Consider the following 16,696-nt stretch of genomic DNA (forward strand, 5'->3'; position numbering starts at 1 on the left):
TATGCCTGCAATTCTTCACATATTTAAAGGAAGAAACTGGGACATTCTTGTCTCTGAAGCAGAGCTGTTTTAGCAGAACAGTCTTATCTCACTTTTAATTTGCAACAAGCGTTCTTAAGACTCCCATGAGTTAGGACATCTGTTAACAATTCTTTTATATGTGTGGTGGGGGAAGGCCTAAATGGAAAGTTTTCTTGCTGGTCCTGATGGCTCATTTCTGAACCTCTGGCTTTCCTGAGGCTCGGAAGAGACATTTGAAACCATGTGTAGCCTGGGCTACACAGTGAAATTGCCCACTCCTTCTAATTTTAAAAATTACATTAATTTTTTTTTTTACTTGTCGGTTTGTGGAAGAATTGTCATATACATCTTTGAATTCCTAAATGAAAATAAAAGTGAACGGAAGGGGGAAAATGAAGGTGTAGGATGTTAGTCTTAATCATGTTCCCAAATATCCCCATGTATGTATGAATATATCATGGAGTACAACTTGCTTTAAAAAAATTTTTTTTGATGATAAGGTTAGCATTGATATTTTTAAATATTGCTTATCTGTATTTTCTGACTTATATAAGGCAAATATTTAATTTTAAGAGTCTTATATAAAGGGGGTGGGCGGCGAGGAGTCGAATTACTAGAGAGTACTTTCTTTTACTAACAAGAAGTATGAAGAAACACTCTCCTGACCTGACCAAGAAGATAGACAAGAGATCTTTTCCCGGGAGAAGCGGGAGACGCGGGAGTGCGCATGCGCAGTATCTTTAGGGCGGGAGTAGGACCTGCTATAGGACAGGCTTCGTAGCCAATTAAAGGCCCGCGTCAGAGGCTTCTTCCTGAGAAGGCAACCGGAACTTGTGCTTCCGCTGCGCTGAGGAAAAAGTCGCTACGGGAAAAGCTAGAGCTGAGGTGAGCCGGCGCGGCGTTTGGCGACCGCAGCCAGAGTCTGTCTCTCCGCCCCCGCGGTTGCGTCTTTCCCGGCGCCACGCCGAGGTCCGGCGCGGGACAACCTGGGAAGCCCGGGCTCGCCTTCCTCCCACGTCCCTCAGCGGAGCCTCCCCGGGGCCTGAGGCAGGCGGCTGGCCGAAGGTGCGCGGAGTGCGGCTCGCTCCGGGCGTCTCGCGGACCGGACGACGAGCCGGACCGGAGGTTGGGAGGTCCGAGTTCTCGTCCCCACGCCACGGGCTTTTAAAGTGTCGTGGCCTTAGCCTGCCCTGTCGGCATTAGTAAAATGATAGTAGCCACCTGGGAGCGCGGAGGCTGGGGGAGGGGAGGGAGAGCCTCGGGCGGATCTTATCCTGTACCAGACTTTACGAGGGACAGGGACCAAGTGAGCCAAGTGTCTGAGCTTGCGACCACTCCCCCCCCCCCGCCCCCCAAGCAAATGCTAGAAACTGAATTTTGTTAGTGTTAGCAAGTGAGGACATCCAGCGGCTCTGAAAAGTTCAGTTTAAACCGGTGAGGGCGGTTTTTGTAAGGTGGCAGGCTCTAAAACGGGATGCTTGAGTTATCGGGGTTTGCACTTCCGCGCAACAAAACGAAACAGCCAAACAAAACAAAACAAAAACGGAGTACAAATTCCCGTTATACATTTTACCCACTTCTGCACATTGGAAACTGGCTTCTTGTTTCTAAAATCAAATTGGGAATAGTTGTGCCGTTAGGAAGATAGAAGTGAGGATGCCGGTCACTTATTAGAAACCTTTGGGAAATGGGAATTTAGTATGGGTGTGGCTAAGGGAAGCGCAGATCTCATCTTCAAAAGCCCTCAGGGGACGAAATTTAGGCTGGGTGTTGACTTGATGTGACTGCAAATAGACACTAGTATCTTAGGTATATATACCCTGAAATAGTTGAGTTGGACGACCTGAAGAATTTGAAGTGACTTCCCTCAGATTTAATGTATTCCAGGTGTACGGAACCTGTATGTTACTTTCCCCTGTTACCTTGAATCTCAGTGTGAAAAAGCGCTCAAGAATCTTCTCATTGTATAATGTACTTAAACTCAAATTGGAAAAGCAGAGGGTATTTTGACCATATATGTTGCAGTGTTGGGACTTAGGTGTTAAATTTATGTAGAAAAGATGTTAAAATGCCAATTGTCAATAAAACTGTACTATAAGATGTTTGTAAGATGAGGCTTCCCTCAGAAACCTTGGAAAATTCTAGAAGTATGAAATTTAACAAGTGATTTTTGTCAAGACGTATAGAGAATCTTAAGTGTTTGGTTTTGGAAATCACTGTACAGTAGAAAGCAAAGTGAGATTGATAGACACCATATGTAGTTTGATTATGGAAAAGAGAAATAAATAAGGCATATGACTTTGTATATAACTGTTCTTTCCCAGAGTAGGTTTCAACGTATGCCTACCAAAAGGAGTCAGGCATGAAAAAGAAGTATATCATATACCATGTATAAGCCCCCCAATACAGACCCTTTTCTCTTAGTTTTCAGAATATATGTTTGTTCTTTGAGAATTTTATACACACACACAAACATGTGTGTTTTGATCATGCTTGCTTCCTCACTCGTCTAATATCTTGCAGACCACTACCATATCTTACTCCCAATTTTATATATTTTTAAAATATTTTCTTGGTTTTTAAAGATGGATCTTTAGCACAGGCTGGCCCATGTAGTTCAAATGGGCCTTGAACTCACAGCTATCATGCTTCTCAATCATTAGGACTCAACAACCATCATGCTTAGGGCAGTTTAAAAAATTGTTTAAAAATAACAGTAAATAAAGTCCTCTGCAAACCCGCAGTGGACTCTGCTGCTTGTTTTCCCACTTTGAATGCTTTATTTACATTTGTCAGGTTATCTACAATGTGTGAGTCCTTAATGCTAACATCATTTTTTAAACAAGCAGAACAGATCTTACTGAACGATCATATGAGTGCTCTTTAACAGGTGAGAAGGGCTCGAAGAGATTAAAAATAATCGTAGGATTTCCAAGTGAGGCTGTTCCGTGTTCTCAGAATTTCCTTCATAGACAAGGTTTGCACACCTCGACTTGGGTGTGTAGTTAGACACTAGACATGTCTCATGGTTCTCACTTCTGTTATCCTCACTGCAGTGAACATGGCGATTCAGCATTTTAAAGCCTGATTCAGTTAAGCAACAACCTGTAGTCTTGGGTGAATAGAGTTAAGAGCCAGGACACAGCAGGCCGTAGGACCAGAGCAGGTATTGTAAAGAAGACATGGTACCTGGGAGTCCGTGACTAAGTATGTGTAAGTGGTGATTCTACAGTAAAAAGGAGCCTGCCATTGTCCACTGTCAGTTGCAGAAATTGTACAATGGGAATTTATACTTGAATGTTGGAACCATAACTCATGCTATCACAAAGTAGACAGAGGGCAGACCTTTTTGGAAGGCCATCTTTGTGTGCAACTTTCTGCACCTTCCCTGCTCTATCCCATTAGTCTAACAAGGGACTAATCAGATCTTCATAAAGCCATAGCTTTGCCTTATTTTTCTCTTCACTTCTTCCTCCTTTGCCAGGATTACCTGTCTCCCTAGGGTGAAATTAGCACACCTGTTGTCTTTGCTGGCCAACAAGTTCTCAATTTTTATACTTCCCATCAGGAAGCTTGAAGATAATATGGTCTGAACCCACAACGAACTTGTACTGAACATTGTACTTGTGTTGATCAGGCTGCTCTGGTCTTAGGTTGGTATTTTTTTTCTCTCATCAGTGAAGTTTCATGACACAGTGACCGATGTCACAAGACCCACCCTCTCACACCCTGCCCTGCCCCAGCTTCCAGTTCCCTCAGATTCTCTTTATAGATGAAAAAAGGTATAGCTTTTGTTTTATTAACTGCCATTGAAAGCACCAAGGAGACAAAGGAAAATATATGGGTGTTAACAAAATATTTAATTAGAAAAGAATTGATAGCTATTCCCTGTTGTAAATGTTAACTTTAAAATCTAAGATCATCTTGTCTTGTACCCCGTACTGTCAGAAAAAAGACCATATTCCGAAGTCACTCGTTAGGGGCGGCAGTGGGGAGGTGGTGGTGATGTTCCGTTCTGAACTGTGTTCTGTTTCTTTAGGTTCTTGATTGTCCACAATGGGTGAACCACAGCAAGTGAGTGCACTTCCCCCACCTCCAATGCAGTACATCAAGGAATATACAGATGAAAACATTCAGGAAGGCTTGGCTCCCAAGCCTCCCCCTCCAATCAAAGACAGTTACATGATGTTTGGCAACCAGTTCCAATGCGATGATCTTATCATTCGCCCTTTAGAAAGTCAGGGCATTGAACGACTTCATCCTATGCAATTTGATCATAAGAAAGAACTGAGAAAACTCAATATGTCTATACTGATTAATTTCTTAGACCTTTTAGACATCTTAATAAGGAGTCCTGGGAGTATCAAACGAGAAGAAAAGCTAGAAGATCTTAAGCTGCTTTTTGTACATGTGCATCATCTTATAAATGAATATCGACCCCACCAAGCAAGAGAGACTTTGAGAGTCATGATGGAGGTCCAGAAACGCCAGCGCCTTGAAACAGCTGAGAGGTTTCAGAAACATCTGGAACGAGTAATTGAAATGATTCAAAACTGCTTGGCTTCTTTGCCTGATGATTTACCTCACTCAGAAGCAGGGATGAGAGTTAAAACGGAGCCGATGGATACTGATGATAACAGCAATTGTACTGGGCAGAATGAACAGCAAAGAGAAAGTTCAGGTCACAGAAGGGACCAGATTATAGAAAAAGATGCTGCCTTATGTGTGTTAATTGATGAAATGAATGAAAGGCCATGAAGAGTATTCCTTTTTTCCTTTTAGTGATAGCATCATGTATTAGTTTTTGTTCTCTCAGACAGTCTTAAGAGGGATAACTAAAGATAGAGACTGTTTTCAGTTGAAATGCTGTAGGTGGTAATTTAACACTAAATAGGCTGGCAAGTATATCTGAGTAACTGCCATAAAAAAGCCGAATGTTTGCTATTGTTTGGGATAGTCCTATTTTTTGGAGTTGGAATAAAAACTTGAAGTAATACCAAATTGTCATTCTTGGGGGAAAAAAAGTTATTTGCTTCAAGACTAAGCCTTGTGAAGTTATAAAATGTTTAGACTTATTCTAAAACAATGTAAAATGTTTATTTTCCGGATGACTCCAGCAACTCAGTATTGCAGCTTTTGTTCTCCTTATTCTCCACAGAATATTTGATAGGGGCTCTTCTTTGCCCCAGTCAGGTAATAACGTGGTGTTGTGGTCCAATTCTATGGGAAATGTATATACTTTGCCTTCACAGATGGATATAGGCTTCCTCAAGTAGATGCCTCCGTGGAGCAGCTGCTCTTTAGTCTCAATTATATTTTTTTCTGGTATGTGTTTGTTAAGATTGTATCCTAGTCACGTAGCCATTATACCATCCTCAGAAGAGTCTTGCTTCCAAAGTAGCCTAATCAGAATACCTTGCCCAGTTTATATCCTTTTCAGATCCATGTGTTCTAATCACATACAAAGTTATTTATCCACAACTCAGTCCATTTCAGTCATTACAGATGAGGAAGAAGAGGTTCAGAGAGCTTGACTTAACCAACTAGTGAGTGGCACAATCAGGTTAGAAAGTAGGTATTCAGTTTGATAGCCAAAGCACTGAACTTCATTCTCTGTCTATCTGCTGGAAATCATAACTAGAGCTACTCCAGTTTTCTAATATGGAAATCCACCCTTGTAAAATATCTCACGACACTAGACTCGAGAGGATACATTTGTGGATTGGAGGAATGGCTTCTCTTCAAACATACTGAAGAGGCATGGTTTGTCGGTTAAGACATCCGTATCTTAAGATGGTGCTTGTAATTCTACCTAAAACCTTTTTTAGTAGGTAGTGTTCCTAAGACTCCTGAGAATTGAAACCTAGCATTTACGGTTTGGTTGGGCCGGAGTCTACCTGGGGTAAGAAATTGGCAGAGATTTTATGTCCTCCCTCCTTTTTGGTTCCTCGTCTCCATTAGGTGATAAACTGTAAATCTATGTAATAGGCACAGAGAGCTGTATAATTTGTCTTATACACTTGTCTGCTGTGGCTGGACAGCGGTCATGGGCGATAGGTAAATGCTGCTCAAATCCAGTGATTATATCTGAGTAGTGGGAGTAAAATACAGACACTGAAATTTGAACTTTTTGGGGCCACTTAAATGTAAGTTTCTACACTGTGGGAGTTTAAAATGAGATAAGAGTAGGTTTGGCTGAGATTTGGCTGATGGGCTACGTGGTTTAGTTTAAATCCTGAAACATTATCACTGAGATACTAATGTAGGGCCATTTGGTAAGGGCGTTTGCTTAGAATTCATGGTTGAGGAAGAGAATGGACTCTGAAGTTGTCCTTTGATTCCTACACACTGATAATGACAATAAATACACTACACAAGTAAAAACGACAAACTCTCCATAGCATCATTTTAAGGATTGAATGAGATAAAAGTCAGCTAATATTCTTACCACTCATTAAAAGTTTTACTTACTTTTGGCATTTTGAGACAGTCTTCCCATGTAGCCCTGGCTGACGTGAAACGTACTATGTAGACCAATCTGGTCTCAATCTGAGTAATCCTGCTGCCTCGGCCTCAGTGTTGGAGTTCTAGGCAGGTGTCACCATATTCAGCTTCTGGTTGTACTTGTCATTTGCGAGTAACGGAAAACTTATGGGGCTCAATGTGACGTTTGCATGCAAGTATACTGAGTTTAAACTTTAGGAAACCATTGATATTTAGCATTAAGATTTTAAGAACTGGCTGCATACTGTAATGTGATGATGCTACCTGTAAGTGGCAGTCTTGCTTAAGTGTATGAGACTGCAGCCAGTTGCAGAGAGGACCCAGAGGCACTGCTTATGAACTGCTCACTCAGCACTTAGGCTTCACATTCTGGTTGAATCGGGGATGGCCGTTGAAATGCACCCATACCTCGACGGAAAGTAGCGGCGAACTCCTGGAATCTCAGCACTCTGGAGGGTGGAGCATGCAAGAGGGTGAGATTTCCAGGCTAATGTGGGCGACCTTGAAGGACATGTTAACAAAGTACAACACACAGAAAAGCTACCTTCAACAAACAAAAGCAACCTTTAGTTTTAGAGTCTGGCCTCTATTGACTGTGTAGCTTTGATTTGGTTTATTAATATCCATGGATGCTCATTTTCATTACAGTTATAGTAGTCGTCCCAGAGTAATCCTGTCAGTAAAGACAACACCCCACCCTAATTCCTTCTGAAACCCATTCAACCCCAAACAGTGTACTCAAGCTTCAGGCTAACCAGTCACATGCTCAGAAGCATCTGATCTGAAATGGTTTGTGGGTGCCCCAGAGGCTAGGCTAGGCCTTGAGCCTGGGGTTTTAATGACATTACTCCTTTTGGGAATAGGGGACGACAAAGAAAAAAAAATGTTAGAGCACAAATAATAGAAAAATGGACATTGTAGGCAGTAAGTAATAAAACATGGACAAGTTTAGCCTAACGCATTTAAAGATTTTGGGGAAGAGGACAGACGCTCAGAAAATTATCAGCACTTATAAACCTGAATCATTTTTCAAGGTTTCTTCGAGAGGTACGGGGGAAGGACAACATTTGGGATGTAAATAAAATAATCAAAGACAGAAGAAAACTGAACTAGAAGTGGAGGTGGAGATCTCATCAAAAAATGTTTCAAGTTTAAATAGCTTCTGAGGCAAGGAAGCCTGATAAGCATTGCCGGTATATAAGAGACTCCCACACATGCTTGTGCACATACACAAAGAATAAAAAGTTTTAATCTTTTGCAACTCTGTGAATGAATAGACAAGACATTTCCCAAGTCTTATAAAGCTAGCATAAGCCAAATATTAAACTAAAAATGGTAATACGTTTTTTAAGAGAATTTTTCCAGCCAATTTTTACTTACTTCAAGAATGTGGAATATTAATTAATGTAACTTGCTAAACAATGGGCTTAGGAATAAAAATCACTTTTCTCAATAGACGTAAAATTTGTGTGGATTAGAATCTATTCATAAAAAGAAAAGCAACTTAAAAATAGCAAGAATAGAAGGGAATTGCCTTAAACAGCAACTCTAAAAAAATATTCTGCAGCATGTGTTTTTGCCCAAGTTGAAAGCCTTTCCTTTGAGAACAGAAACAAACCAAGGATGCCTGCTATCAAAGCTTCCTAACCAGAAAAGCACAAAAAGTAAAACACTGAAAAGGAAGAAAATAAGCGATCACTGAACAGAAAATAACCCTCAGCATAAATAATCACATACAATCTAAAGATAATGGATTAGTAAACAGCTACTGATTGTTGCAGAAATGTTAAATGATACATTTTAGGTCAGCATTCTGTCCAAAATAAAAAATATAAACATATGCCTGCCCCACATGTGGCCCATACATATACAGCCACCCAACTAGACAAGATGGATGAAGCAAAGAAGTGCAGACAGACAGGAGCCGGATGTAGATCACTCCTGAGAGACACAGCCAGAATACAGCAAATACAGAGGCGAATACCAGCAGCAAACCACTGAATTGAGAATAGGACCCCCGTTGAAGGAATCAGAGAAAGAACTGGAAGAGCTTGAAGGGGCTCGAGACCCTATATGAACAACAATGCCAAGCAACCAGAGCTTCCAGAGACTAAGCCACTACCTAAAGACTATACATGGACTGACCCTGGACTCTGACCCCATAGGTAGCAATGAATATCCTAGTAAGAGCACCAGTGGAAGGGGAAGCCCTGGGTCCTGCTAAGACTGAACCCCCAGTGAACTAGACTGTTGGGGAGAGGGCGGCAATGGGGGGAGGGTTGGGAGGGGAACACCCATAAGGAAGGGGAGGGGGGAGGGGGATGTTTGCCCGGATACCGGGAAAGGGAATAACACTCGAAATGTAAATAAGAAATACTCAAGTTAATAAAAAAAAATAAATAAAAATGCCAAAAAAAGAAGAAAAAAATATAAGCATACTATGTAAAATAGCTTTAGTAGTGTGGAAGACCTAGAAAACATCTGGAAACAATTGAGTTTTATACAGAACACACTTCTCTATAAAAATAAGACAATATTTTTAAAAACCTAAATATAAATAGAAACAAAATCTGTAGATTGGGACGCTGAGCTTGTAAAGAGGCCAAATTTATCCTGAGTTCATTTGTAGCTCCAATGCAAGTTAATAGTTTTCCACCACATTCTAGAATTGGATAAGCTGGTTCTGCGATTCGTAGGTCCCGTTAAAAGGACCCAGAGAGTCCTTGAAAGAGAATAAAGGAAAGGATCTCCCCTGCATGATATCAGTGTATCATGCTTCTGTAATTAAAGCAAAATGTTGCATTGGCAGGAAGATAGATAGATAGACAATAGGCATGGAGCTGAAGGCCAGGAAATCTGTCTGTCTATCATTTTGAAACATCACAGAGATGGCATTACAAATGGAAAATGCTGGAATTTTCAGTAGGTGGACTTGAAGTAAAACATGAAAAACTCAGCTCCAGGAGAATTAAAGACTTCACTACAAAATGGCTTATTACTTTTTATTAAAGCAAAAGTTGTTTATGCTTTTATTAAAGAAATGGAATCACAGTTGGGAGAGAAGACTCAGCATGTGCAGGAGCTTCCCACTAAGCCTGACTAATACTTAGACTCCAGTATAGAAGGAGAGAACTTACTCCTAGAAACTGTCTTCAGACTTCCACGGTGGGTGGCACCGGGAAGTGTCAGCCCAACTGGACCAAGAAGCCAGCTGGCTTTAAGATACTTCAGGCCACCATCTTTGCCCCTCCTATCAGCCAAATTTTTTAAGCCAATAAAGGCAAATTTTTTTAAACTTCCAAATAAGAGAATCTTTATACTAAAGATAAAATACAAAATTACTATTCACAAAAGAAAAGATTGGTTTATTCCATTACAATAAAATTACATTGTTCCCGAGCTGAAGAGATGTCTCAGCAGTTAGAAATACTTGCTGCTTTTCTAAAGGATCCTGGTTCGCTTCCCAACATCAACATGGTGGCTGACAGCTATCAGTAACTCCAATTCCAGGGGCTCTGAGACATTTGACATCTAAGGTAGTAGATATGTACAAAGTGCAGATAATCTACTTAGACACACACACACACACACACACACACACACACACACACACACACACACACACACAGAGAGAGAGAGAGAGAGAGAGAGAGAGAGAGAGAGATTGTTGTGTTCACAAAAACAAACCATACAGTGAAATGCTATAGTGTGGGAGGAAATATTTGCCTCAGATGAAGGCAGTAGAGGACTGACATCCAAAAGATATAAATTATTTGTATTAGTCAATATGAAACACACAGAAACCCAGCAGACTGGGTAAAGGACTTGAACAAGTATTTCTCCGACATTAAATTCAAATGCCGTACAAACAATCAGGTTCTTGTTAGTAACAAGGGATATGTAAGTTGAAACCACATGGCATGTTTCCATACCCTTACCAGTTTGAGAAAAACCATAAAAAATAAAAAAAGAGCAAAACCAAAAACAAACAAACAAACAAAACCCCAAAAACCACAATATGGTGGCTCAAGATTTGTGGTCTTTTTCAAGATACAGTATTGTTTTGTAACCCGTTGTGTCCTCAAATTGTGTTCCTTCCTTTCTCCCTGTTTGAATCACAGGTGCACACTATTGTCATCCGGCAAATATGTTCTATATGCTGTTGGAGGGACTCTTGGAAACTAAGTAGTCCTTGTTTAACAAGATTTCAGATGTCTGTGCCCTCTGAGCCATTGACTTACTTTTGGACAGACATTTCAAAGATTCACGAAGAGCAGCATTTATGTATCTGAGAATGTCCAGCATTGTATGTGGCTGAAATGAAGAGGAAACATCTAAAATAAAAAGGACAACTCTTTTCAGAAGTCCACACCCATGTTCAGGGGTGTGCCTTTATTTCTTCCTGAACACCTTTTTTTTTTTCTTCAATATTTTACTCTTACCTTTTTTTTCCTCCATTTTTTTTCTTTCTTTTTTTTTTTTTTTTATTAACTTGAGTATTTCTTATATACATTTTGAGTGTTATTCCCTTTCCCGGTTTCCGGGCAAACATCCCCCTCCCCCCTCCCCTTCCTTATGGGTGTTCCCCTCCCAACCCTCCCCCCATTACCGCCCTCCCCCCATAGACTAGTTCACTGGGGGTTCAGTCTTAGCAGGACCCAGGGCTTCCCCTTCCACTGGTGCTCTTACTAGGATATTCATTGCTACCTATGGGGTCAGAGTCCAGGGTCAGTCCATGTATAGTCTTTAGGTAGTGGCTTAGTCTCTGGAAGCTCTGGTTGCTTGGCATTGTTGTACTTTTGGGGTCTCGAGCCCCTTCAAGCTCTTCCAGTTCTTTCTCTGATTCCTTCAATAGGGGACCTATTCTCGGTTCAGTGGTTTGCTGCTGGCATTCGCCTCTGTATTTGCTGTATTCTGGCTGTGTCTCTCAGGAGCGATCTACATCCGGCTCCTGTCGGTCTGCACTTCTTTGCTTCATCCATCTTGTCTAATTGGGTGGCTGTATATGTATGGGCCACATGTGGGGCAGGCTCTGAATGGGTGTTCCTTCAGTCTCTGTTTTAATCTTTGCCTCTCCCTTCCCTGCCAAGGGTATTCTTTTTCCTCATTTAAAGAAGGAGTGAAGCATTCACATTTTGATCATCCGTCTTGAGTTTCGTTTGTTCTAGGGATCTAGGGTAATTCAAGCATTTGGGCTAATAGCCACTTATCAATGAGTGCATACCATGTATGTCTTTCTGTGAATGGGTTAGCTCACTCAGGATGATATTTTCCAGTTCCAACCATTTGCCTACGAATTTCATAAACTCGTTGTTTTTGATAGCTGAGTAATATTCCATTGTGTAGATGTACCACATTTTCTGTATCCATTCCTCTGTTGAAGGGCATCTGGGTTCTTTCCATTTTCTGGCTATTATAAATAAGGCTGCGATGAACATAGTGGAGCACGTGTCTCTTTTATATGTTGAGGCATCTTTTGGGTATATGCCCAAGAGAGGTATAGCTGGATCCTCAGGCAGTTCAATGTCCAATTTTCTGAGGAACCTCCAGACTGATTTCCAGAATGGTTTTACCAGTCTGCAACCCCACCAACAATGGAGGAGTGTTCCTCTTTCTCCACATCCTCGCCAGCATCTGCTGTCACCTGAGTTTTTGATCTTAGCCAATCGCACTGGTGTGAGGTGAAATCTCAGGGTTGTTTTGATTTGCATTTCCCTTATGACTAAAGATGTTGAACATTTCTTTAGGTGTTTCTCAGCCATTCGGCATTCCTCAGCTGTGAATTCTTTGTTTAGCTCTGAACCCCATTTTTTAATAGGGTTATTTGTTTCCCTGCGGTCTAACTTCTTGAGTTCTTTGTATATTTTGGATATAAGGCCTCTATCTGTTGTAGGATTGGTAAAGATCTTTTCCCAATCTGTTGGTTGCCGTTTTGTCCTAACCACAGTGTCCTTTGCCTTACAGAAGCTTTGCAGTTTTATGAGATCCCATTTGTCGATTCTTGATCTTAGAGCATAAGCCATTGCTGTTTTGTTCAGGAAATTTTTTCCAGTGCCCATGTGTTCCAGATGCTTCCCTAGTTTTTCTTCTATTAGTTTGAGTGTGTCTGGTTTGATGTGGAGGTCCTTGATCCACTTGGACTTAAGCTTTGTACAGGGTGATAAGCATGGATCGATCTGCATTCTTCTACATGTTGCCCTCCAGTTGAACCAGCACCATTTGCTGAAAATGCTATCTTTTTTCCATTGGATGGTTTTGGCTCCTTTGTCAAAAATCAAGTGACCATAGGTGTGTGGGTTCATTTCTGGGTCTTCAATTCTATTCCATTGGTCTATCTGTCTGTCTCTGTACCAATACCATGCAGTTTTTATCACTATTGCTCTGTAATACTGCTTGAGTTCAGGGATAGTGATTCCCCCTGAAGTCCTTTTATTGTTGAGGATAGCTTTAGCTATCCTGGGTTTTTTGTTATTCCAGATGAATTTGCAAATTGTTCTGTCTAACTCTTTGAAGAATTGGATTGGTATTTTGATGGGGATTGCATTGAATCTGTAGATTGCTTTTGGTAAAATGGCCATTTTTACTATATTAATCCTGCCAATCCATGAGCATGGGAGATCTTTCCATCTTCTGAGGTCTTCTTCAATTTCTTTCCTCAGTGTCTTGAAGTTCTTATTGTACAGATCTTTTACTTGCTTGGTTAAAGTCACACCGAGGTACTTTATATTATTTGGGTCTATTATGAAGGGTGTCGTTTCCCTAATTTCTTTCTCGGCTTGTTTCTCTTTTGTATAGAGGAAGGCAACTGATTTATTTGAGTTAATTTTATACCCAGCCACTTTGCTGAAGTTGTTTATCAGCTTTAGTAGTTCTCTGGTGGAACTTTTGGGATCACTTAAATATACTATCATGTCATCTGCAAATAGTGATATTTTGACCTCTTCTTTTCCGATCTGTATCCCTTTGATCTCCTTTTGTTGTCTGATTGCTCTGGCTAGAACTTCAAGAACTATATTGAATAAGTAGGGAGAGAGTGGGCAGCCTTGTCTAGTCCCTGATTTTAGTGGGATTGCTTCAAGTTTCTCTCCATTTAGTTTAATGTTAGCAACTGGTTTGCTGTATATGGCTTTTACTATGTTTAGGTATGGGCCTTGAATTCCTATTCTTTCCAGGACTTTTATCATGAAGGGGTGTTGAATTTTGTCAAATGCTTTCTCAGCATCTAATGAAATGATCATGTGGTTCTGTTCTTTCAGTTTGTTTATATAATGGATCACTTTGATGGTTTTCCGTATATTAAACCATCCCTGCATGCCTGGGATGAAGCCTACTTGATCATGGTGGATGATTGTTTTGATGTGCTCTTGAATTCGGTTTGCCAGAATTTTATTGAGTATTTTTGCGTCGACATTCATAAGGGAAATTGGTCTGAAGTTCTCTTTCTTTGTTGTGTCTTTGTGTGGTTTAGGTATAAGAGTAATTGTGGCTTCGTAGAAGGAATTCGGTAGGGCTCCATCTGTTTCAATTTTGTGGAATAGTTTGGATAATATTGGTATGAGGTCTTCTATGAAGGTTTGATAGAATTCTGCACTAAACCCGTCTGGACCTGGGCTCTTTTTGGTTGGGAGACCTTTAATGACTGCTTCTATTTCCTTAGGAGTTATGGGGTTGTTTAACTGGTTTATCTGTTCCTGATTTAACTTCGATACCTGGTATCTGTCTAGGAAATTGTCCATTTCCTGAAGATTTTCAAATTTTGTTGAATATAGGTTTTTATAGTAAGATCTGATGATTTTTTGAATTTCCTCTGAATCTGTAGTTATGTCTCCCTTTTCATTTCTGATTTTGTTAATTTGGACACACTCTCTGTGTCCTCTCGTTAGTCTGGCTAAGGGTTTATCTATCTTGTTGATTTTCTCAAAGAACCAACTTTTGGTTCTGTTGATTCTTTCTATGGTCCTTTTTGTTTCTACTTGGTTGATTTCAGCTCTGAGTTTGATTATTTCCTGCCTTCTACTCCTCCTGGGTGTATTTGCTTCTTTTTGTTCTAGAGCTTATAGGTGTGCTGTCAAGCTGCTGACATATGCTCTTTCCTGTTTCTTTCTGCAGGCACTCAGCGCTATGAGTTTTCCTCTTAGCACAGCTTTCATTGTGTCCCATAAGTTTGAGTATGTTGTATCTTCATTTTCATTAAATTCTAAAAAGTTTTTAATTTCTTTCTTTATTTCTTCCTTGACCAGGTTATCATTGAGTAGAGCATTGTTCAATTTCCAGGTATATGTGGGCATTCTTCCCTTATTGTTATTGAAGACCAGTTTTAGGCCGTGGTGGTCCGATAGCACGCATGGGATTATTTCTATCTTTCTGTACCTGTTGAGGCCCGTTTTTTGACCAATTATATGGTCAATTTTGGAGAAAGTACCATGAGGAGCTGAGAAGAAGGTATATCCTTTTGCTTTAGGATAGAATGTTCTATAAATATCCGTTAAGTCCATTTGGCTCATGACTTCTCTTAGTCTGTCGACATCACTGTTTAATTTCTGTTTCCATGATCTGTCCATTGATGAGAGTGGGGTGTTGAAATCTCCCACTATTATTGTGTGAGGTGCAATGTGTGTTTTGAGCTTTAGTAAGGTTTCTTTTACGTATGTAGGTGCCCTTGTATTTGGGGCATAGATATTTAGGATTGAGAGTTCATCTTGGTTGATTTTTCCTTTGATGAATATGAAGTGTCCTTCCTTATCTTTTTTGATGACTTTTAATTGAAAATTGATTTTATTTGATATTAGAATGGCTACTCCAGCTTGCTTCTTCTGACCATTTGCTTGGAAAGTTGTTTTCCAGCCTTTCACTCTGAGGTAGTGTCTGTCTTTGTCTCTGAGGTGTGTTTCCTGTAGGCAGCAGAATGCAGGGTCCTCGTTGCGTATCCAGTTTGTTAATCTATGTCTTTTTATTGGGGAGTTGAGGCCATTGATATTGAGAGATATTAAGGAATAGTGATTATTGCTTCCCGTTATATTCATATTTGGATGTGAGGTTATGTTTGTGTGCTTTCATTCTCTTTGTTTTGTTGCCAAGACGATTAGTTTCTTGCTTCTTCTAGGGTATAGCTTGCCTCCTTATGTTGGGCTTTACCATTTATTATCCTTTGTAGTGCTGGATTTGTAGAAACATATTGTGTAAATTTGGTTTTGTCATGGAATATCTTGGTCTCTCCATCAATGTTAATTGAGAGTTTTGCAGGATACAGTAACCTGGGCTGGCATTTGTGTTCTCTTAGGGTCTGTATGACATCAGTCCAGGATCTTCTGGCCTTCATAGTTTCTGGCGAGAAGTCTGGTGTGATTCTGATAGGTCTCCCTTTATATGTTACTTGACCTTTTTCCCTTACTGCTTTTAATATTCTTTCTTTATTTTGTGCGTTTGGTGTTTTGACAATTATGTGACGGGAGGTGTTTCTTTTCTGGTCCAATCTATTTGGAGTTCTGTAGGCTTCTTGTATGTCTATGGGTATCTCTTTTTTTAGGTTAGGGAAGTTTTCTTCTATGATTTTGTTGAAGATATTTACTGGTCCTTTGAGCTGGGAGTCTTCACTCTCTTCTATACCTATTATCCTTAGGTTTGATCTTCTCATTGAGTCCTGGATTTCCTGTATGTTTTGGACCAGTAGCTTTTTCCGCTTTACATTATCTTTGACAGTTGAGTCAATGATTTCTATGGAATCTTCTGCTCCTGAGATTCTCTCTTCCATCTCTTGTATTCTGTTGGTGAAGCTTGTATCTACAGCTCCTTGTCTCTTCTTTTGGTTTTCTATATCCAGGGTTGTTTCCATGTGTTCTTTCTTGATTGCTTCTATTTCCATTTTTAATTCCTTCAACTGTTTGATTGTGTTTTCCTGGAATTCTTTCAGGGATTTTTGCGATTCCTCTCTGTAGGCTTCTACTTGTTTATTAATGTTTTCCTGTGTTTCCCTAAGTGTGTTCATGTCTTTCTTGAAGTCCTCCAGCATCATGATCAAATATGATTTTGAAACTAGATCTTGCTTTTCTGGTGTGTTTGGATATTCCATGTTTGTTTTGGTGGGAGAATTGGGCTCCGATGATGGCATGTAGTCTTGGTTTCTGTTGCTTGGGTTCCTGTGCTTGCCTCTCGCCATCAGATTATCTCTAGT

The 16,696-nt window shown here is 40.3% G+C and overlaps 1 protein-coding gene across 4 annotated transcripts; it reads left to right on the top strand.

The window, feature by feature from the left end:
* The first annotated feature begins 854 nt into the window (after positions 1 to 854).
* Positions 855 to 5,017, top strand: Med7 (mediator complex subunit 7). 4 transcript variants are annotated; one of them, NM_001286183.1, is made up of 3 exons: positions 861 to 906; positions 3,506 to 3,674; positions 4,061 to 5,017. In NM_001286183.1, exon 3 carries the CDS (start codon positions 4,078 to 4,080, stop codon positions 4,777 to 4,779), a length of 702 nt encoding a protein of 233 aa, NP_001273112.1. In that variant the 5' UTR covers positions 861 to 906; positions 3,506 to 3,674; positions 4,061 to 4,077; the 3' UTR covers positions 4,780 to 5,017. The 4 variants fall into 4 exon arrangements, with proteins under 4 accessions (XP_087425356.1, NP_001273112.1, XP_087425357.1 ...); XM_087569230.1 differs by lacking the exon at positions 3,506 to 3,674 and having other exon boundaries at positions 855 to 906; positions 4,061 to 5,015; XM_087569231.1 differs by lacking the exons at positions 861 to 906; positions 3,506 to 3,674 and adding an exon at positions 998 to 1,086 and having other exon boundaries at positions 4,061 to 5,015.
* Positions 5,018 to 16,696: the final 11,679 nt, after the last annotated feature.

This window comes from Rattus norvegicus, chromosome 10, assembly GCF_021556685.1.
Source record: "Rattus norvegicus strain SHRSP/BbbUtx chromosome 10, alternate assembly SHRSP_T2T, whole genome shotgun sequence".
In the NCBI taxonomy this organism is placed as follows: domain Eukaryota; kingdom Metazoa; phylum Chordata; class Mammalia; order Rodentia; family Muridae; genus Rattus; species Rattus norvegicus.